The 15,657-nt window shown below is 53.2% G+C and overlaps 1 protein-coding gene across 4 annotated transcripts; it reads left to right on the plus strand.

Annotated features, from left to right (window-relative positions):
- The first annotated feature begins 3,737 nt into the window (after positions 1-3,737).
- RAB9B (RAB9B, member RAS oncogene family) lies at positions 3,738-14,364 on the plus strand. 4 transcript variants are annotated; one of them, XM_075896712.1, is made up of 3 exons: positions 3,778-3,897; positions 6,741-6,879; positions 11,118-14,364. In XM_075896712.1, exon 3 carries the CDS (start codon positions 11,153-11,155, stop codon positions 11,756-11,758), a length of 606 nt encoding a protein of 201 aa, XP_075752827.1. In that variant the 5' UTR covers positions 3,778-3,897; positions 6,741-6,879; positions 11,118-11,152; the 3' UTR covers positions 11,759-14,364. The 4 variants fall into 4 exon arrangements, with proteins under 4 accessions (XP_075752826.1, XP_075752827.1, XP_075752828.1 ...); XM_075896713.1 differs by lacking the exon at positions 6,741-6,879 and adding an exon at positions 9,107-9,174 and having other exon boundaries at positions 3,821-3,897; XM_075896711.1 differs by lacking the exon at positions 6,741-6,879 and having other exon boundaries at positions 3,738-3,897.
- The last annotated feature ends 1,293 nt before the right edge of the window (positions 14,365-15,657 follow it).

A 15,657-nucleotide genomic window follows, 5' to 3' on the forward strand; every position in this document is an offset into this window, starting at 1 on the left:
CCTGTTTAAAGTCCTGGTCTTCACCACATCCTCTGGCAAGGAGTTCCACAGGTTGACTGTGCATTGAGTGAAGAAGAACTTCCTTTTGTTTGTTTTAAACCTGCTGCCTATTAATTTCATTTGGGGACCCCTTATTCTTATATTGTGGGAATAAGTAAATAACTTTTCTTTGTTCACTTTTTCCACACCAGCTGGGTGACAGAGTCATAACACAGACTGGTCCCATCCCTATGGCCTATTACAACATGTTGTTCGGGAGTACCATTGTACCTCTCACAGGCTCCTCTCACACGATCCTCAGCCAGGAGAGGGGAGTTCAAACTGGTCCCTTGGGTCCTTGTTCATCCCTGTGCTGAGATTACCCACAAATGTACCAGAATGCTACCAGTGTCCAGTGTGGTGCAGGAACGAAAAGCTGTGTCATGCTGTTACTGTTCTTTGGGGAGACCCGCTCCGTGCAGTTCAAACAATGTTTATTCTGTGAGCATTACCTAAGGGTTAGGGCCTACTCCAAAGCCTGCTGAAATCAATGGGAGCCCTTTCCATTGGCTCCAAAGGGAGGAAGCGTGGGATCAGGGCTAAAACAGACAGAACATTGTCAGCAGCTGATCCCACAGACCAAGCAGCCTAGGCTGGACCGTCATGGTAGCGAATGAGCTTTCATCCCCCGAGTCTGTTTCGTGTCAGGGTCTATCTCCGACGTGGTGGCAGGGTGCTGCATGTCTCCACGCTCTTTCCGCCATCGCTTTCCTTTTCTTTGCCCATTTCTGATCATTTGAGGAAGTGTCTTTCTCGTGCTCCTTTTTGCTTCACGCAGCTGAGTAGCAAGCCTCTCTGGGCTCGTATCTCTGTTGTTTGCTTGGCTGCACAGTGTTCCTCCCTGGGTTGCTGCTGCACTATCGTCTCTGCTACTATTTCCATTTTGTGGTTACAGCCCCTGCTTTTCTTTTGCATATTTTTGCAGCCGTGAGGCAGTCTGCTAATACAACGGGTTGTGCTGAGGGCACTGACTGTACAGTAACGTTGTTTTTATGGAGATTTGTATCATTTATGGAGTATTTTGTTTTTATTACTATTATTTCCTATTATGTATATCAGGGCTACTCAACCCTCAGGCCGCATGCGGCCCACGGCCTGTTTGTTTGTGGCCCGCGGTCTGGTTTGGGTTTACATGGGGCTCAACACACGGCCCGCGGGTAGGATCCTTTGAACATGGCCTCCACTGGGAACACGTTCCACAATGGTGCGGTGTCTCCCAGGCAGGGTGAGCATTGAAAGACACAAGCGGATGGGCTGGCTGGAACAGACGGCTACAGGGTGTTGGTGTTTCTAGCCCCCAGGGAGGAGGTGCCTGGAGCTATTTGAATATATCTTGTGTGAAAGAAGCTATTTGCATATATATTTGCATGGATCTGCAACCACACTTAAGTTGCAGTCCTCAGCATGTGCTGTGAGAATCATTGTGGCCCCTGGGGCTTCCAAAGTTGAGTAGTCCCGATGTATATTGCTGTAGCGCCTACAAGGCCATCATGATCGGGCCACTATTGTGCTAGGTGCTGTACAAACATAGAGCATGTTAATGTATGAATGTGACTCTTTCCTCCTTTGGTGCGGAAGTTAGGATAATTGACACCTGGAAGGATAGGAGTGGAGCTATTTGATCAGTTTACTGGTTGGTCCTCTGAAAGTTGAACACTCAGGCTGTGTCTACACTGGGCCACTTATTCCGGAAAATCAGCCGCATTTCCGGAATAAGCTGCGAGCTGTCCACACTGGCCCTTGAATTTCCGGAAAAGCAACGACACTCTACTGTACAAAATCAGCCGCTATTCCGGAAAAACTATTCTGCTTCCGCTCAGGCATAAGTCCTTATTCCGGAACACTGTTCCGGAAAAGGGCCAGTGTAGACAGCCCAGTAGTCTTTTCCGGAAAAAAGCTCCGATCGCGAAAATGGCGATCGGGGCTCTTTTCCAGAAAAGCGAGTCTACATTGGCCACAGACACTTTTCCGGAAAAAGGGCTTTTCCGGAAAAGCAGCCTGCCAATGTAGACGCTCCTTTTCCGGAAAAACTGAAAACGGAATAGTATTCCGTTTTAAGCATTTCCGGAAATTCATGCCAGTGTAGACACAGCCTCACAGCTCCCATTAACTGCAACAATACTTTGCGGTGCTCAGCAGCTCCAAAATCACTGTAACAGTGTGGGGGGCGGGGGTAGGGAATATGCTGCTGTGATGGCACCAGAAGATGACTGCTCTTCTAGGCATTTTGATTAGCAAGGGGAATCTGCAGCTAATATGTAAGTGCAGAGCTCTCGTGAGCCTGCCCATTAGAACATAGTAACAGCCATACTGCACCAGACCAATGCTCCATCTAGCCCAGTATCCTGTCTCCTGACCATGGCTGGTGCCAGCTGCTTCAGAGGGAATGAATAGAGCAGGACAATTTACCAAGTGAGCCATTCCTCTCCCAGCTTCCGGCAGCCCGAGCTTTGGGGAACCCAGAACATAGAGTTGTGTCCCTGATCCTCCTGGGTAATAGCCATCGATAGACCTGTCCTCAGTGAATTTATCTTACTTTTTAAATCCAGGTATGGTTTTGGCCTTCACAGGCAGCCAGTACCACAGGCTGATTGTGCTTTGTGTGAACTACACCCTTTTATTTGTTTTAAACAACTGTCTTTCAATGGCATTGTGTGACTGTTGGTTCTTGCATTATGGGAATGAATGACACTTCCTGATTCACTGTCTCCGCACCGTTCAGGATTTTATAGCCCTCCATCATATTCTCCTTCTGTTGCCCCTTTTCTAAACTCCAATCTTTTTAATCTCTCCTCATATGGACACGGTTCCATCTTCTTAATCATTTTTATTGCCCTTCTCTGTACTTTTTCCAATTCTGAGATGGGATGGATTGAGCTGCATACAGTTTTTCATGTGTAGGAGTACCATGGATTTATATAGAGGCATTATGATATTTATTGTCATCTTATTATCTATCCCTTTCCTTGTGGTTCATACCATTTTGTTAGCTTTTTTCTCTGATGCTGCACATTGAGCAGATGTTTTCAGAATCTGAGGACTCCAGGATCTCTTTAACTTTCCTTCTTATCCCAGGACTCTTATTTTGCTTAAGTGCCTTAGCTGAGGGACATTGTCAAAGGCTTTCTGAAAGTCCAAGTACATTTCCATTTTTGCCCCCTCAAAGAATTCGTGTAGAGAGATGAGGCATGATTTCCCTTTACAGAAGCCCCAACACACCGTCTTCATCTCTGTCTGATAATTCTGTTCTTTACTATAGTTTCAACCAATTTGTCTGGTACTGAGGTTAAAGCTACCTGGCCTGAAATTACTAGGATCGCCACTGGAACCTTCTTTAAATACCACCTGTCTTGACTTTTTTGGCAAAAAGGGATATTTGTCCTGAGTGATCAGCAGACAAGAGCAAATGGGACCAAAGCTCATTTTGGGGGGAGAGGAATGTGTGGGGGTGAGAGGAGATGCTGACCTTGTGGGTGCAAGAGTTGGGGAGCAGAGGTTGGGGGCAGGCAGGGGTCCATCCAGCAGCGACCCCAGCCCAGCCGTGCTTAGGGGGCAGGCAGCCTTGGGCACAGCGACGGGGGAAGGGCTGGCCCCACGTGCTGCCCGCTCTCCCCTCTGGACACGTGGGGGAAGATGGGGGAAGGGAGGGGAGGGGCCAAGGAAGACTGGGGAGGGGCGTGGCCAGAGGAGACAGGTAGCTGCTCGCCCCGCCCCCCGCCGTCCCACAGGTGGAGCGCGCGGCGCGTGCCCGGGAGGGGTCGGACCTGCCTGTGCCCGGCCGGAGGCGCATGCGCAGTGGCGGCCAGGGCGGAGTACGCGCCGGGCTGCCGGCACCTGCCCTTCCCCAGCCCGGCTCAGGTAGGCGGCGGGACGCGCGCGGCGCTCTGCGGTAAGGGGGGGGCACCGGCACCCAACCCCCCCGCCTGCCCCGCTTCTCCCCCGCTCTGCCCCCCCCCCGGGGCTGCCCCCCCTCGGCCCCCCCGCTCTGCCCCCCCGGGGCTGCCCCCCCTCGGCCCCCCTCGGCCCCCCCCGGGGCTGCCACCCCTCGGCCCCCCCGCTCTGCCCCCCCTCGGCCCCCCCCGCTCTGCCACCCCTCGACCCCCCCGCTCTGTCCCCCCCCCGGGGCTGCCACCCCTCGACCCCCCCGCTCTGTCCCCCCCCGGGGCTGCCACCCCTCGACCCCCCCGCTCTGCCCCCCCCGGGGCTGCCACCCCTCGACCCCCCCGCTCTGCCCCCCCCGGGGCTGCCAACCCTCGACCCCCCCGGGGCTGCCCCCCCCCGGGGCTGCCCCCCGCTCTGCCCCCCCCCGGGGCTGCCACCCCTCGACCCCCCCGCTCTGTCCCCCCCCGGGGCTGCCACCCCTCGACCCCCCCGCTCTGCCCCCCCCGGGGCTGCCACCCCTCGACCCCCCCGCTCTGCCCCCCCCGGGGCTGCCAACCCTCGACCCCCCCGGGGCTGCCCCCCCCCGGGGCTGCCCCCCGCTCTGCCCCCCCCCGGGGCTGCCACCCCTCGACCCCCCCGCTCTGTCCGTCCCCCCCGGGGCTGTCACCCCTCGACCCCCCCGCTCTGTCCGTCCCCCCCGGGGCTGTCACCCCTCGACCCCCCCGCTCTGTCCCCCCCCCCCGGGGCTGTCACCCCTCGACCCCCCCGCTCTGTCCCCCCCCCACGGGGCTGTCACCCCTCGACCCCCCCGCTCTGTCCGCCCCCCCACGGGGCTGTCACCCCTCGACCCCCCCGCTCTGTCCGCCCCCCCACGGGGCTGTCACCCCTCGACCCCCCCGCTCTGTCCCCCCCCCCGGGGCTGCCACCCCTCGACCCCCCCGCTCTGTCCCCCCCCACGGGGCTGTCACCCCTCGGCCCCCCCGCTCTGTCCCCCCCCCCACGGGGCTGTCACCCCTCGGCCCCCCCACTCTGTCCCCCCCCCACGGGGCTGTCACCCCTCGACCCCCCCGCTCTGTCCCCCCCCCCGGGGCTGCCACCCCTCGACCCCCCCGCTCTGTCCCCCCCCACGGGGCTGTCACCCCTCGGCCCCCCCGCTCTGTCCCCCCCCCCACGGGGCTGTCACCCCTCGGCCCCCCCGCTCTGTCCCCCCCCCCCACGGGGCTGTCACCCCTCGGCCCCCCCGCTCTGTCCCCCCCCCCCACGGGGCTGCCACCCCTCGGCCCCCCCACTCTGTCCCCCCCCCACGGGGCTGCCACCCCTCGGCCCCCCCCGCTCCGTCCCCCCCCCGGGGCTGCCACCCCTCGGCCCCCCCCGCTCCGTCCCCCCCCCCCGGGGCTGCCACCCCTCGGCCCCCCCGCTCTGTCCCCCCCCCGGGGCTGTCACCCCTCGACCCCCCCGCTCTGTCCGCCCCCCCCGGGGCTGTCACCCCTCGACCCCCCCGCTCTGTCCGCCCCCCCCGGGGCTGTCACCCCTCGACCCCCCCGCTCTGTCCGCCCCCCCCGGGGCTGTCACCCCTCGACCCCCCCCGCTCTGTCCGCCCCCCCCCGGGGCTGCCACCCCTCGACCCCCCCGCTCTGTCCCCCCCGCCCGGGGCTGTCACCCCTCGACCCCCCCGCTCTGTCCCCCCCCACGGGGCTGTCACCCCTCGGCCCCCCCGCTCTGTCCCCCCCCCCCCACGGGGCTGTCACCCCTCGGCCCCCCCGCTCTGTCCCCCCCCCCACGGGGCTGCCACCCCTCGGCCCCCCCCGCTCTGTCCCCCCCCCACGGGGCTGCCACCCCTCGGCCCCCCCCGCTCCGTCCCCCCCCCCCGGGGCTGCCACTCCTCGGCCCCCCCGCTCTGTCCCCCCCCCCCGGGATGCCACCCCTCGGCCCCCCCGCTCTGTCCCCCCCCCCCGGGATGCCACCCCTCGACCCCCCCCGGGGCTGCCACCCCTCGGCCCCTCCGCTCTGTCTCCCCCCCAGGGCTGCCACCCCTCGACCCCCCCGCTCTGCTCCCCTCCTCCCCTGGGGCTGCCACCCCTCGATGCCCCCTCTGCTCTGTCTCCCCCCCCCCCCGGGGCTGCCACCCCTCGACTCCCCCCGCTTTGCTCCCCTCCTGCCCCGGGGCTGCCACCCCTCGATGCCCCCTCCGCTCTGTCTGCCCCCCCGAGGCTGCCACCCCTCGACCCCCCCCTGCTCTGCTCCCCTCCTCCCCTGGGGCTCCCCCCCCTGCTCTGTCTGCCCCCCCCCCGGGGCTGCCACCCCTCGACCCCCCCGCTCTGTCTCCCCCCCCCCCCACCCCTCCGGGCTGCTGCCCCTCCGGGCTGCCACCCCTCGACCCCCATGATGGAGCATAACCCAGGTGCTTGCAGTGAGGAATGCCGGGATTGAGCATCAATTCCCAGTCTGGGCACATTTGTTACAAAGCCTTTTTTGCTTTGGAGCTGCAGGCAGTGGAGCAAGGCTAGTGGATCTAGGTAGAGACTTGCTAAATTAGATCTGGCCTAAAGACAGACCTGCTGTACCGTACGGTCGCCTTCATTATAGACAGGAGCCCGTGACCTGCTTTAAGGACATTTACTCTTCCCGTTCAGAGCATCTTCTATTGCACATTATCCCCTGTGATATAAAGACCCCAATGCTAGTTTATAAAGCATTAGATTATTAATATTGGTTACAAGCGTGTTCAAGACATGAGCTGTGTATTATAGATGGTTATAAGCCTGTCAGCAAGTGTCAAGTTATGTTTGTAAGCAAACTATTCATCTGCTGGACTCTAGAGCAGGGATGGGGAACTGACCCACAGAAAAATCAGTTGGAGGCTGCACAGAAGTGAGAAGAAGAGGAATAAAACCCGACTGAGAAGCAGGAAGACATTCACCACTTTCTCCTTGCACTCCTGAGCATATGGGAGCCTAGGTTAGTGGGGTTTTATGGCCCCCCTACACTCTGGGGTGGGGCCAAAAATGAAGGGGTTCAGTGTATGGGGGGGCTGCCAAGAAGCAGGATTGGAGTGAGGGGTTTGGGCAGGAGGGAGGGTGCAGGAGTGCGTTGGAGGTTGGTGGGTCTAGGTGGGAGACAAGGTGCAGGAGCGGAGTGGGTTACGGGGACTGGGCAGGCTGCAGGACTGGAGCACCAGCCTGGCTTCCCGATGCTGGGAGAGCCCCAAGCCTTGGGGGCCAGATCCAGGCAAGCTGAGGGCCAGATGCAGCCCTTGGGCTGTAGGTTCCCCACCCCTGTGAGTCTAATATAATATAGAACAATTGAACAACTATTTATTAAAACAGGCATCAATCAGTTGTTAATCCTTTGTAACTATATTAATAGGCCATTGCTATAAGGTCTGACTGCTGGTGTTTGCAGCAGCATGTGCAGAACTGGGTAAAGTGTTCATGAAGTCAAGGAGCTTTTGACAAGGCGTTTAGAGTGGCCGATCGGAGGGGTTTCAGGTATCTGGTGAATGGGAAGTTTTCTTGGCCCTCTGGCATACAACTGCTATGCTGTTTGGGGGCTGCAGGGGCAGAATTTAAGCTTTAATTAAAAAAAACAATCGAGGCACTTTGGAAATTCTTCTGGACAGGTATCTTTGCAACCTATCAGAAGGGAGGCTGTGTTAGTCTGTATCTGCATAAACGAGGAGTCCTGTGGCACCTTAAAAGTAACAGATTTATTTGGGCATCAGGTTTCATGGGCAAAGACCCATTTTGTCAGCTATATCTGATGAAGTGGGTTTTTGTCCGCAAAATCTTATGCCCAAATAAATCTGTTAGTCTTTAAGGTGCTACAAGACTTCTGGTTGTTTTTACAACTAATGTAACCCACGCAGTGCTGTTGTCCTGACAGGTAGTCAAGTTACTCAGGACTTTGCTAAGTAGCAGTACGGTGAAGTGAACAAGACGTTACTGAGTTTTGCTTTGCCTGCAGCAGAGAAACGGGGGTAAATCTCAGTTTCACTCGGTTGGTACAGGGCGTCCCGCTATCAGTCGCCCCGGTATTCATCCGTTCTGCACTAAAGTCATTGATGTTTGTAGGAACTGATGCATTATAAGTCCTCTTAAGTTGTTCCCCCCCCCCCCCCAAAAGTGCAAATGGAAGTCAGTTGCAGGAAAAAAATTCCCCACTTTAAGCTGTTTTGCTATAAGTCCAAGTTTTTTGGAACGTATCTTGGACTTACAGCAAGGACAGCCTGTATGTAGAAAAGCTCTGGACAGCAGCGTAACTTCTCTTGGGGCAAAAAGTCAAAACAACCAATCAAATAAACAAACAAGCAAAACCTCTCTCCCATCTCCTCTGCAAAAAAAGTAATTAACCAGAGGCTGCAGGAGTGCAAAGAGAAGCGGAGGCTTTTCCCTTCCTAAATGTAAGTCAGGAGTTCCTGGTGTTCAGAGGGAAAAGGCTATTTCTCCCTCCAAGTGCCCACAAGAGCATGGAAGTGCTGGTTTTAAGTTAGTCTCCCATTTACTTGCCAAAGGCTGATATGCGCAATGAGGCCCCCAAGCAGAGTCCAGGGACTGCGTCCTGGTAGGAATCCTAAGAGCTGAGGGTTGGCAGGGAGCTCAAGGACTTAGCTGATCATTCCCTTGGTCATCAAGTAGGGAGGTAAACATTATGTTTAACTGGCGGCAGGTTGCTCTGGCCTGGCCAGGCCAGGCCAGGCCAGGCTAGGGGCTGGTTCAGCTGCGCCAGGGACCTGCTGCGGGCAAGGGGCTGCTCCAGTCCTTCTGTGCTACTGGTTAACCATTGACATCTCTATCATTAAGGTGAGGGACCTTCAGTTTTCATATCTGCCTCATGCTAAGAGGCTGAGTCCTTTGGCCAGTAGATTTGTGGTACCTTTTCAAGCCCTTCATTGGATTTTGGGGGGGGGGAATGGGTGGTCCAGGCAAATTCTTATTGACTTCCCAGAGCATCGGCTGTCTGTACTGAGCCAACTGTCTTTGGGACAGGGTTACAAACACCGCTTGCCTTTGCCTCTCTGCCAGCTCTCCTCAGCTTTCTCCTTTTCCCACTCAGCCTCAATGTTATGATGGTGAAGAAACTAGTAGCAAGGTCTGAAGCGAAGGAAATTCCACTATTGTCCTTTGCTCCAATTCAGAGTTACAGATGAATGCAGACACAGCACGCTTAAAACTGTTTTGTGTTTTAGTGACTAATGGTCGCGAAAGGTGACAGCTTGACGGTCCAGAAGACTAAAGTCCTTTGTCACTAGAACAGGTACATTAGACAGCAGCAGTATAGACCTTGCTTGCTCTTCTGTTGTCTCAGCATTGCTGCAGAAGGTGCAAGCACGTGAACCTGTTGGGCTGTTAGTTCTTGCGTGTCAACACCTGTTCGTGAGGACCTCCCAGGTTGCTTTTCACAGGGCCACAGCATATCCTCTTGATGTTGAAGTCTTTAATAAGCAGATGGTCATGTGATTCAAATTATTTTACTGCATTGGGTGCTGCAAAAGCATAAAGAAAGTCCCTTTTCTGGAGAGCCTACTCTTAAAACTCATCCTTTTTTACATTATATCAAGAGCTCTGTACAACGGTTTTAAAAACAGCCTTTAAAAAAAGGAAGTACAGTAAAAACACTACTCAAGGTCAGTTGGAGAAGTACCAAGCTCCAAATGAGTCACCCTGGCAGAGAAAAAAAAGCATCGCAAACAGAAAACAGCAGAAAAACAGGGGCTCTGTGTTTGAGAAACACTTTACTATAGGGAACTCCCCCCAAACACAATCTGACTGTTTACTTACGGTCAATCAGTTTCCCTGGAATGCTTCAGATCAGCTAATAAACCAACTCCTCTTATACTAACACCAGGTCTTTTTGGCCTTAAATCACCAATGACTCAGATCAGCCTACCTGAAACAGCCAAGTGAATGGCTGAATCATGGACACCTAGTACCTAGTGGCAAAGTTGAGATAAGAGCCTTACTTTATCCATTTTTTTCCTGCCAAACCCTAACAGTTGGAGCATTACACTTCTCTTTCTCTGAAACCCTATAAATGCAGAGTACTGGGAGCAAGATCACAATACGTTAAGTGACGTCTTATAAAAATGCCCAATATCTCTTAAAACTTGTAGGGAAACAGTGTCCGAACTGAAATTCCATCCTGATAGGGAGAAGCACAAACAAAAATCCGTGTCCACTTGTGGTGTGGGCACTGTGTGAATCAAGTAGTGAGTGAATCCCTTGTACCATTTGCCTTTTCTAATCTCCATTGGCTGCAGACGATGGAGGTGGGTTGTATCTTCTACGCTGTGCTGCTCTCCTGTAAAACCAGTAGCCGAGGGTGGGGGGTTTCTCAAACTACCCAAATGCAGGGCACAATGTGTGAGACAGACTTGTAGTGAGGAGCACAGAACTTAAAATGCGGTGATATTCCTTCTTTTAATGTAAATACTTTTCTGGCCCTTCTGTCACCTGGTTCTTTATTTCTGAAATGAACTGGAGACCATCCCACAGGGTGAGATATTAATGTCTTAGGGCTTGTCTGCACTTGAAACGCTACAGCGGCCCGGCTGTAGGGTTACAGTGTAGATGCTAACTACATTGATAGATGGGGTTCTCCCGTTGAGGTAAGTAATCCACTTCTCTGAGGCTCTGGTTACATGGGCAACTGAACAACACCCCACTGAAAGACACAAGTTTTGCCAGCCACAGTCACTAGGCGAACAGCGCTCTGTCTGCAGGAGCGGTCTCCTGTCAGCAAAGCTACTGACGCTTGTTGGGGGTGGAAGTATTTTGTTGGTAAAAGAGCTGACAAACAACCCACATACTGTGTGACATTTAGCAACACAGCTGCATTACTACAGCCATGTCACTAAAAGCTGCATAGTGTAGGCAAAGCCTGAGAGATGGTAACTAGATTGATAGAAGAACGTTTACACTGGGAGTTAAGTTGGTTTAACTGTTCTAGATTTTGTACACCCCTGAGTATTGTAATTAAGGTGACTTCATTTTCTAGTACAGATCAGGCTTTACGGACAAAGATGATTTCCTTCTGCTCTGGTGATTCTGGTGGTAGGGATTAGTAAGTGTTCAGTCCCTCACGTACGTCTGTGACTCAGCTTATTATCTGGGAAGTTTTGTTCCTGTGCAGAGAAATGAATTGGTGGTTCAACTAGACTTTCTTGAGTAGCTGTTTGTTCTGTGTTTTTAAATCTGTAGGCGATTTGACTCCTGAACCCTCCTGTGCTGTGGCAATGACGGGGAAATCCCTGCTCTTAAAAGTCATTCTCCTGGGGGACGGCGGAGTTGGGAAAAGTTCCCTCATGAACCGTTATGTCACCAACAAGTTTGACTCGCAGGCTTTCCACACCATAGGGGTGGAGTTCTTAAACCGTGATTTGGAAGTGGATGGCCGTTTCGTGACCCTCCAGATTTGGGACACCGCAGGGCAGGAGCGCTTCAAGAGCCTGCGAACGCCCTTTTACAGGGGAGCAGACTGCTGCCTGCTGACCTTTAGCGTAGATGACCGCCAGAGCTTTGAGAACCTGGGCAACTGGCAGAAGGAGTTTGTCTATTATGCAGACGTGAAGGATCCCGGCCACTTCCCATTTGTGGTCCTGGGCAACAAGATCGACAAACTTGAGAGGCAGGTGACCACAGAAGAGGCCCAAGCATGGTGTCTGGAAAATGGGAATTACCCGTACCTGGAAACCAGTGCCAAGGATGACACCAATGTGGCCGTGGCCTTTGAGGAAGCCGTGAGGCAGGTGCTGGCGGTGGAGGAGCAGCTGGAGCACTGCATGTTGGGGCACACCATTGACCTACACAGCAGTTCCAAATCAGGGTCTTCCTGTTGTTAGGAGTCACCTGAGGGTTGTCCCCAAGGGTGGATTGTGCAAATGGCTCTGGGTCATGCTGAGATCTGCAGACAAAAAGGACGATGGGGGCGGGGGGGGTCCCTGGCTGTAGGAGGTGCAGCCTTTCTAGCTGACTGACTGTTCGGAGTCTTCGGGTGTGAAGAAAATGGTTTATGGGAGGGGTCTAACCAGGTGTGTTTGGAAGCAGGTCTCCCCCCTCCCTTCCTTCCTTAATCCAATCCTTAGATGTTAGAATCTGAGAGGGTTGCAAATCGTGGCCTGTGCCAAGATCTATCCCCACAACAAGCCTTGTGGAGCTCTAGACATTCCCCAGGTTGTTTCATTCCTGAACTGAAAAGTCCGAAGCCCGCTACGCTCTGCTGCACCATACCACTGCGTGCTGCCAAAGGAAGGGTGGATCAGTTTGCTGCACAGTAGCAGGAAGTTTTCAACCTTGAATTGTTGTGAGGTTGCCAAATACTGTAATGGACACACGGAGTTCTGTTGCGTGGGCTAATCCCCTGCCATCCTGATGTGCCCCAGTCTTTCGGACTCTCAAAAGAAACTTGCTGCAGAAGGATTCCATGAGTGATCACACTGGGAAGTAACAGTGGAAGAACAAAGCATAGGGGAGTGGAGTGTTTTTAAATATTGCAGCCTTAGTCCTAGCCAGCTGCCTACTGTGGTCAGTTGTCTTCCCATATCTAACTTGGCTGCATAGGGATGTTTCTTTCATAGTGTGACTTGGTTCCGGGTGCCCGTGTTTTCTAGGCTCAACACTAGATGGAGCTGCTCACCTTTTGGGTGACACTGAGCGAAACCCGCCTCGCCCCTGGTCCCAATGGCTTGCCTGTGAGGAGAGCTTTAGACTGACTGCGGACGGCCTTGGAGACTGAGTGAACCTTTCACAAGTCCTGCTGCCATGTGATTGCCAACAGACCAGGGCCCTAGCTACAGGCTCCTTCACTGTGGGTGGACTCCTAGAAGTGCAGATGACTGGTGGCCAGTAAGGCCCCCTGTTTGATAAGTGTGCTTGGGTAGCAGGCCTGGTCCTGACTCTGTTTTGTTAGGTCTAGGGTCACGACCTCAAGCCCCTCCGCACTCAGCTCCTTTAATCTGGATGCTGCGGTTCTGAATCAATCAATCTGGGCAGCCTCAGAATGGCTGAAAATCAACATTTTGTCGAGCAAACGTCTTACAGGGGCTTTGCTAACCCAAGGGTGTGGCCTGCTGGTGGCTACCAGTCTCAAGCTACCATCTGCAGCAGAGGGGTCAGTGCATTCTGCAAATTTACGCTCTGCTGGTCCAAGACGAAGTTCTGAGGACTCTGTAACTGTAGAGCAGCCTGTCCCAAGGAGAGCAACCCTGCAGTCATGTCAGTGCTGAGGAATGGGGCCATCATGGGCTCTGTTGATCCCGCGTAAGACTCGAGGGCAAGTCTCACAGCTCAAATATAGCAGCTTGGTTAACTTTGGCTCTTGCAGCTGAGAGATTCCACCGTGACGCTGGACGGTGTTAGTGTCAGTTGCTTCCGGACTCCTGCTCAGCCGGGTGAGCGTGGACTTGCGGGGACGCAGGATCACTCTGCCCTTGCTCTGCAGGGCAGGAAGGTGGAAGTAATGATGGCTGCAAAGGTACTACAAGAGTGGGGCTTGGTTTTAGTCATGTTGAACACCCACCACTCCCATCAACAGAAGTGGGCAATGCTTGATGCTTTGGGAAAACCAGACCCATAGTATTTGCGGGGGATCCCTGCGGTCGCCTGGTTTCCACAGGTGCCCCACAGCGTTACTAAGGGCCTTGCCTTCATTGTAATGGGACTCGATAATTCCAGTGTAAATGCTATGGCCCAGAGTCTGTCTCTTATTGTCCTGTTGAAAGACTAAGTGTAGACAAATTTGGGAACCTGAAAAAGCATTCTAGCTGAGCCAGTTTCTAAGGTAAAAGTTAGTGCAGATGGGGCAACAGGTGTTAGAATACTTGTAAAGTCATAGCGACGGAGCCTAAATGTATTTGGTCCAACTAGGTCAGATGTTAGTTGAATCCCCTTTCTTTGTTACCATGCTATTTTTCCAGCCTAGTATTCACATGATCTATATGCGCATTGACCCTTCCAAAGAGTGCAGTGACTGTGAACAAGCTGTGATATGTGCGGGACGATGCACACCAGGGTATATTCCTGTACTTTGGGTACTTGTTGAAGCTTATGGCTGAAGCTTGAAAGCCTTCACCATATGTGACCTGTGTATATAGGTTAATTGTCTGTATAACCCTGGAGTGTGTCAGTGTCCTTTGTTCATTTTTAACAAGCTGTCTGGTTTTTTTTAAAGAACAAGTATTTTATTAGGCCTGTGTGTGTGTAAATTCAGTTTTTAAAAACAAGATTAGTATGTTCTGTTTGTGTTCATTTAATTTATTTTCAACCCACGCGCGCACAATTCCTGGGAGAGCCAGGCTTGTGAATTCTTCATTAAAGGTTGATTGCCAACAGCTTGCCTCGCCTGGCCCTCCTTGACACACTGTTGCAATCGCTGCTGCTGCTAAAGAAACTGGGATTGTAAAACCGATCGTTTACCTTGGTTTTAACCAATAAAACATGGATGTATCCAGTGACTGGTCATGTGGAGTCTGTCCTCGGTTGGCGTAAAGCGGCATAGTTCTCCTGAAGTCAGTGGAGCTGCTAAATGACCCCACCTGGAAGTCTGGCCTGAGATGTGGCTATCTGGCAGCAAACTGTAACCAAGGGGTCTAAGTGCCAAGTGCAGAGTGGGTCTGGTTATTTCTGAATATTTCTAAGCATCATAATTCAAGAAAAGCAACTAGGGGACGTGCAGGGACTGTGTCCATGCCCTGCAAACTTGGTGGGATCTTGCTCCATCCTCTTCTTATGCCCAGCTGCTAGCCTTGTACATCCTCTGACCCTGCAATGCTCAATGAGAATTGAAGCTGCCAGTCTGTTTAAAACATTCATCAGTTGGCAGTTTCAAGTACCAGGGATTTAGCCACAAAGCCAGAAGCCTTGTCCATAAAAGCCGGACCACAGCTTGGTAGATTGAGTAAATAAACCTTTTAAAATCCTCTCTAGAGCCATTAGCAAAGCAATAATGAATGGCTGAGCGCTCCCAGAAACTCAGCCAGGCTTCCTAGTTGACCAAATGTGCGTCCCCATGTTGCATTTTCCTGTAGCGTTTTTTTTCTCATGTCTTGTTACAGATGCCGATTGCTTATATTATCACAAGTGGTTTCAGTGGACATAATGCTGATGCCACAGGCGGAAAATGGGACTTGATGTTAGGGGAAAGAGGGAGTGTTAAAAGTATCCAGAGAGCAACTTTTTGTGCAGGCGGCAGAGGATGTGGTAAGAGAAATTCCCAGTCATGCTCAAATAGAAGCAATGCTGTTTCTAAGAAGGCTTTCCTATCAGTTTCCAGCATGTGCCTAAAATGGCTCCCCTCACTGCAGAAATCCAGTGTTCTTTGATTGTTATATTCGTTTCCATTGCCACTGGTAAGGGCCATCATCACTTAAGCACTCCAGTTGACCAAGATTAGGCTTTTAAAAAACAACCAACAATCATCCAAAATACAGGATTTGGTGGTGATGGGGACGTCAACCATCCGGGTAAAACAAATGCAGCAGGGCATGGATTATCCAACAAGTTATTGGAATGCTCTGAGAGCTTTTTATTCTAAAAGGTGGAGGAAGCAATAAGGGGAGAGGCTATTCTGGAACTGATTCTGATGAACGGTAGAGAACTTGAAGGTGGAAGACAGCATGAGAGGCCAGGATTGTGAAATGATCTAGATCACAACTTTAAGAAATGGCAGGAGAGAAAATGGTAGAATAAAGGCTGGACTTCAAGAAGGCTGACTAGCAAACTCAGAAAATTGGTAGGCAAGATC

This window comes from Pelodiscus sinensis, chromosome 13, assembly GCF_049634645.1.
Source record: "Pelodiscus sinensis isolate JC-2024 chromosome 13, ASM4963464v1, whole genome shotgun sequence".
In the NCBI taxonomy this organism is placed as follows: Eukaryota; Metazoa; Chordata; order Testudines; family Trionychidae; genus Pelodiscus; species Pelodiscus sinensis.